At 43.5% G+C, this 7337-nt stretch overlaps 1 protein-coding gene across 1 annotated transcript in view; it reads right to left on the bottom strand.

The window, feature by feature from the left end:
* Positions 1-3161: 3161 nt before the first annotated feature.
* Positions 3162-7337, bottom strand: part of HOOK1 (hook microtubule tethering protein 1) — a 28799-nt gene continuing 24623 nt past the window's right edge. The window contains exon 22 of the mRNA XM_040610419.1: positions 3162-6835. Within this exon, the coding sequence (XP_040466353.1) occupies positions 6677-6835 (159 nt within the window). The 3' untranslated portion in view covers positions 3162-6676. The remainder of the gene's footprint in view (positions 6836-7337) is intronic.

Below are 7337 nucleotides of genomic sequence, written 5' to 3'. Positions count from 1 at the left end.
TTTTTGTCACGAAGCGTTCTGCAAAGTGAAGCCCAACAGAGGTGATTTCCAGCCTTCAGCCGTGCCCAGAGCACCAGGGGGTGGCAGGGGGCTGCAAATCCACCCAGGCAGGGCCTGGCCCATGTTACTGCAGCATCGCTCTCCGTTAGCAGAGGGGCCGGCACTGTAACAGCAAAGGCAATTCCTACAGAACTGATGAAAATAAATGTCCCTGTCAGTACAAGTACACTAGCAGGTAAACCATCAAAGCCTGTGGCCAGGTCCTGGCTTGCCACAGTGATTAGGAGTGTAACACCCACCGGGAGCATGGGGGGAGTGCTCTCTGCTCCGCCAGATCTCTAGAACTTCCAGCCATAGAAGTCACAGGTCCTGTCTTTTGGAATATGCTAAATCCTGTTTACCTGCCCAGCATCATCGAGTGGCTGGTGTGGCCGGGGTGGGTAGAGGGGTGAGCTCCAGCAACAGACGATGCACAGCTAAACCTGCTGCACTCAACAGTCTAATGAATAAAAAGGTCCTTTGGAAAATACTGCCAACAAATTACTAATGTTTCAAACCACCACGCGTAAGGTGAAACAGTTCCAAGATTGACAGACAGCTGATGGTTAACACCAGTAAATGCATCAGCTCGTAACTGTGGCACCACGGGACCCCAGCAAGGCCTCCAGGCACAAGAAGATGCAGCTCCCAGCAGTGGGACCGGGGGCTGGTGGGAAGGCACAGCACAACACAGCGCTGATACCGCACACCTCCACCTCCTGCTTGCCTTGCGGAGAAGCGAGGGGAAAGCCATCTTTTCCTGTTCATTTTCAATTTTTCCTGCAGTACTTTTTACATGTTCCTACAAGAAACCAATTTTTCCCAGCACCTCTTCCAAGAATTAAGTCATCTCCTGAAGGACATAAAAGCATCTTTTTTCATGCAAGCATTAATGCCCAGGTGGGTTTTAAATCCTTTTATTTTAACCTGCATTCTCTTCTCCTCCGAGTACACAAGGGAGGAAGCATGGAAGGCTGGGATGGCCCTGCAGACCGGCTCATGAAGAGCAGAAACACCCTGTGGCCCCACAGCTGCACACTGGGGCTACACATAGCCATACAACATAAAGCAAAATGTATAGCTGGTGAGCACGGGCTCTGGCAGGGCTCTTTCAAGCACAGGGCTTGGCAAGGAGGCTCTGCCCCCTCCTCTAATTTTCTGTGCCAGACACAGCTGGGTGGAAACAAGAGGTTGGACTAAGATGCTGTTTCTGGCACTTGAGACCCCTGTTTTGCAGATCCGTAAGGTGGAAACGCGAGAACACGTGGTAGAAACTGAACCAGCCTATTTATAAAATGCAGGAGACCTGACCAGGTTCTCACCAAAGGTGGGATGAGACATCCCCAACCCCAGTCTCCACCCCTCCTCTCCCCACGCCCACCGCCCTCCCGACCTGCTCCTGGCAAGGGGCTTCAACATCTTCCCTTCGCAGCAGAAACTAGGAAGTTCATTTGACTTTCTAGACCTTTCTTTCTTTTCCTTCCTTGGGAGAAGCAGAAGGGGAAGGCTGGAAGCAGGCTGAGTGCCTGGAATCAGCAGGGAACTGGAGAGGGGACCAGTGACAAGTTTCTGTTGTGTGCAGCATTACTCCCAAAGCACTTCCAGTTCACAGGTGTCATCTGAATATTTTTTTTTTTTCTCTCCCCAGTGCTTGGCTAAGATTCCTGTTTCCTTTCCCAGGCTGCTGCTATATCCAAAAGCTTCCTCCCCCTCCTCCCCGGGTCACCGCTGGGTTAGCTGTACTCCGAGCAAAGAGCACATTTCACAGGGCTGTTTGGCACCACGTCGCACGCACGGCTGACCTCACCCCCTCGGGGCTGTACTGTACCTGCACCGCTCTTCCAGGGACACGCGTTGCCTCAACATACAGACCTGCTGCTGCGGTGCTTGGTGCCCAAGAAGCTACCAGAAACGCCACAAGCAAACAGGGCTGCAGACGCAGGCTCTGCGCAGGCAGCCTGCATTTGAGCATAGCTTCTTGTGACTCAGCAGGTGGAAACAGAGGGTCCCGGTCCCCGCTGCACACAGCACCCCTCGCTTGTGCCCCACACCCCAGACCCCCCCCCCCCGGCCCCGGCATGGGTGTCCTGTGACAGCTCCCACATGGGCTGAACACACCCTGCAGCTTGGCCCGGGCTTCCTGCACAGCTGGCAGCCCCTTCCCTTCCCTCCTCCCTCACACACACACCTGCAGGTTTTGTTCCTCAGCATCTGAAAATGCTGTTACATTCAGCCTCAGAAAGAAGGAAAAATGGTGCTTCCACGTCTGGTCATTCACCTCACCCTCACCGGGACCCCTCTGCTGCTGTGAAGGCCCTTCCACAGCCAGACACCACACAGCTCCCCAGCCTCACAGGGGCAGCAGGCCAAGGCAGGAGAAACTGTTACCCACGTCAGGACAGTCAGGCTGAGGATTGTTGTTCAGAGAAAGGGAAAACCTGTGGCAAAGACAGGTCTGACAGGGCCCCTAAAAGAAACTTGTGACATCATCTCCCTGCGGATCTTCACTCCGGAGGGCTGAACGGCTGCCTGCTCTCATTCCCAGCCTCGCTTCTGGGTTGAGGCTCGTGCCCAGGGAGCAAGAAGCTTTCAACAAGACTAAGAACTGGGCACATAAATACCCTGCACAGCAGGCTGAAGAGGGCAGTCTGTTTTCCAAATAAAAACAAGCACGGTGATTTAGAAGTGTGTACCTGTCTGTCCTCTGTGTTCTCTTAGGTGGGGCTGAGGAGAGCACAGAGATCCTAACTTCTTTCAGTAGCAATAAGCAATCGCTGAAGTCACTCAACAGCTCACGTGTAGTGGCTTTTAGTCTTTCCACTTCACAAGGTCACCAGCCGAGCGCTCAGACGACTGTCAGCACACTGAGCAGAGGTAACCAGCTTCGGGGAGGAGCAGAACGGCAAGCAGGAATGAACTGAAAAGAGGAGGGGAAGGTAGCACAAGCCTGATTCGTTGTTGTTACAGCAAAACATACACACATCATACATACATGTTACATATCCTGTAACATGACATTTTAGATGGTGTAATCAGATGAACTGGGTCTGCATATTGACACGCCACCCAGAAACACGGATGCTTACATTAAACACACTGCTTGAAATAAAGACACCAAAGAATTAATTTTAAAAATCTTTATGCGAATATAAAAGAATTCTTTCCAAAGAAAAATAAAACCAAAAGTTTAAAAATTAGTGCAATTTTTCAAGTTCTAAGCAACACAGTGTTTACAGTTGTTTTAAACAGAAGATGTAGACACTGATACACTGAAAACCTTAACTCCAGCTTGACTATGGGAGGAAGGGAAAAAGCAAAAAAGTTAAGAAAATTACTTTACTAGACATTACTACCTCTTAAACAATTGTTTTCAATTTCTAATTCCTAAACTATTTATGGCTACCTAAATAAAACATCAGTATTGCTTATATTACTTATTTCCAAGTAAGTGTATACCGTAGAAAATAGAATACTCATATATATATATATATTTTAAAGAACAAAAACAGGTGAAAATTTATTTTCAGTGAATGTTTTCTTAATCCACTATAATACAGCTGTTGCAAAAGAATCTTCTCAAAACTGCTGCCTGATCCACCTTGAGTAGAAGAACCTACTAGTCCAAAATTTGGATTATTGCTACAAAACACTTCATTTACATAGTGGCTATTTTTAATATTTTATTAAAAAAATAGTAACTGATATGTCAATCAGAACATATTTTTGTTTCTTTGGATCTATATTACCCTATTGGTAATATATTTGGATCTATATAATGAAACTGGCTAAAGTTACTAATAATGCTGAACAACTTTAGCAATATTCAATGACTTAATCTCATAATTTGCATCTGTTCCTAACTGTGCTGTCTGGGCATGATACGAATCCATCTTGCAGCAGAGACAAGTAGCCTCTTTGTCCTGCCTCAGCAGTGGTGCACATTGCATCGAAGAACATCGTATTGACATTGTTCTGCTGCTACGTGTTGCATACAACTCAGCTGTAACACAGCAATGCTATTAGTAGCCTCTTTTGTTTGACATGAATGAAGTTACCGTTGAAATGGTACTCATTCCAACGCCCCTTTCTGCACTGCCAGATGAGCTGAAGTGAATACAGCACCACGGCTTACGATCAAATCTTTATTTCTACAGATCGGTTCCTCATTCATAGGACATAACCCCAGTTTAACCAGTTATTAAACAGCCACTCTGAAACAGGTTCTCAGTCCCAAAGAAACACTTAAGTTATAGTTACAGGCTTTAATTTTAACAGTTTGGAAAACTCCCAAGTAACGTTTCATCTAATACCTGAAAACCCGATTCATTTTTGGCAATCCCAACAGGACTGTTGGGGATGACCTTGCCCTGAAAAAAGGCTGATCCCTGTTTGTAGTTCTGTATTTAAATTCTTCCATCCCTAGCCAGAGGACAAACTTCCAATTAAATGATAGGGAGGTTCTTGGTCATTTTTGGTCCCAGGGTCTGCAGTTTTGAGAAGTGTACATCAAAGACATTTGCTCCAAGTTTTTCACTATTCAGCACCCGGTATGACTACTGGCACAGCTCCACTACTGTGAGAAGTACAACAAATGCATCGACCCTACTAACTAGATGAGTATTTGAAAGACGTTCATGAAAGTTTCCATGCTGCAGAGAACGAGCATTAAGAGACCCATTCAACACCATCGGGGACAGTTTCACATTTCACTACGACAAACCAATGTACCAGGCTTTAGAAACGTAAGCACCTTGCTAAGAGTTAGTCTCGTGTTCCACTGCTCACCACCACCTCCCACACCACTAGCAGATTAAACAAACAATTGTACCTCAAAAATACAAACCCCAATAACATCACTGCAGCAGTAAAAGACCTCAAAACGCAAGAGGTAGTCCAAAGAAGCATAAAGTCCTGAAGAACACCACCTGACAGACAAAACTCTCCAATGGCAGTTTGTCTGGCATATTCTCTGCTCATACTGTATTCAGCATGAGACTGGCTTTTCTCGTGTAGACAGAAGTTTTGAAAGAGGAAATCTCTGTTGAATGCCTAAATGTATAGCACTGTAGAACTACCACAACTAATTAGCAACGCTAAGTATTAAAAATGAATACTTCCCTTTTCTTTAGCATTGCAAGCAATGCCCAATAAAGAATTTGAGATGCTGGGAAAGGAAGAAATCAAAGAAAAGCCACACTGAAGGGCATGCAAAATGGAAAACTAGTAAAATTTCACAATTCAAAACTTAAATTCTCCAAAACTGAATTCTGCTCTCAAAAACAAAGATGGCCTTTGGTGAAGACAGACATATGTTTTCATTCACGCGTATGACTGAGTTTTATATTATATCATGGACTAGTACAGCACCCCCAAATATTTAATTTAAGTGTACTCATTTTATCTTAAGGGAGCTCCTTTTATCCTAAGGGCTGCTGTAATTCTGTTTTATTTAACTATGGGTATAAATGAATTTGTTCTACATGGTTTGCAACGAAGCACAGACAATAACAAGCTTCCTAAAAATACAGTTCCCAACAACAGTAATATATTTGGTACAGTGACACAAATTTTGTGAAAGATAGCAGCTTCCTGCACACTAATTTCAGATAACAATCCCCGTTCTTCTTCGATCGAGATACCGCAAAACTATTACAGTTTATGCACTTTTCTCCCTGCCAACAATCCTTACTGCCAACAACTAGCAAAGCTATCTTTCATTCATCTGCCTAGCAGTTAGTAAAGAATAACTGGAGTGAAACAACATTTAAAAAAGAGGAAAATTAGTTTCTATGCACAGGGTTGTATAAATAGCTGGAAATAAATGGGGTTCCTTCCCACCTAACTCCCTTTCTGCAAATAAATGCAATGTACCAATACGCCAGACTTTTAAAACGTAGCCCAGACTTTTGAATTATTATAATAGCTTCTCTTCTTACGCAGGAAAAGACAGCTTATTTGGCTTTAGTGAATTCAACATCTTAAAGACAGGTTTTCCTTAACGTATATATGCACAAACTTGATTTTTTCTTTTTTAAATAAACTGAGTAGCTCTGCTTCTCACTTGAGATGACAAAACAAATCCTGTCTTCTCTTATAAAAAACAAGTCAAACGGTACTAGACCTCTTTTTCTTTTTCTATAAATACAAGTATTTTCTTGCTTTTAAAATTGTACTTCACATTCCAAAAAAAGTACTTTTTTCAAACATGGTACCAATCTTTTACATTTATTTTTAGAAGAGCCCAGCAAAAACACCCAATATTGCCAGTTTCCTGAAGTACATTTTTGCATAACATCTTCCCATTACAAAAGTCAACTTTCTAGCCCAAACCCATTAAATAAAGTTTTAAATATATAGTGCCAAATTTTATATTTACAATATATTCTGAAGGCAAATATAAATCTTTTAAGTTGTGCTTGTAAGTACCTACTGCAGTTAAATCTACTTCTACTTGGAAAACTATGTGCTACTTTCTAGATGCACCACTGATCAACTTAATCGCTTCTCGATAGGTTCTGATGTTGAATTTGCAGCTGCCCACCATTCTAACCTCCTCTTTCATCAAGTAGTTATAGTGGAAGCCATAAAACATTTAAGGACACTTTAGCATGTAAGTTTCCTTCATGGTCCTTCTGGTTTAATCAGATGTTGCACCTGGTACTTTAACAGTGAGATTCCTTCTGGTATTGGTGACGTGGCGTTGTTGAGCTAGGAATGAGCGCCCGGGACCGTCTCTGCAGGCACCGCTACTGCCAACCAGCCTTGCTTCCATACCTAGCTTCTGAAGAGTGAGGCTCTGCAAACACATTAAACAACATTTACACTATAGCAGAAAGAAGAAAAAACCCCATCCAGCTTTCATACACAAAGCTCATCCTTACTTAGCACGCACACCAAATTTTTTACTGTATTTCTTATCTACTCTTTTCCTGCCATAAAAGGTATGAACCAAGGTTCAAGGAATCAAGATTCATTCACATTCATACGGAATGTGTTAATTTTAGCTTATTGTAAAGTTGGCCCTTTAGTAAGCCATTTAATTTTACTTTCCTTTTTGATTTCCCATTCCAGTCTGTCTTTATGAAACTATATTGAAACACTGCTTCATGTGAAGATGCACATCTCTCTCCAGCCCTCTGCACAGCAATCTAAGGCCAAATGTTCTAGCCACCTCTGCAACACTGCTACAGGATGAGAAGGTGGCTCTAGCTTATTTCACAAATACTGCGCTAAAGATGCTGAACATCTAAATCAGGAGTCTGGAAACCTTTTGAACCATGGCCTCCCTTTGTCTCAAG

This window comes from Falco naumanni, chromosome 11 (genome assembly GCF_017639655.2).
Source record: "Falco naumanni isolate bFalNau1 chromosome 11, bFalNau1.pat, whole genome shotgun sequence".
NCBI lineage: Eukaryota > Metazoa > Chordata > Aves > Falconiformes > Falconidae > Falco > Falco naumanni.
This window is presented reverse-complemented; position numbering and strand designations above follow the sequence as displayed.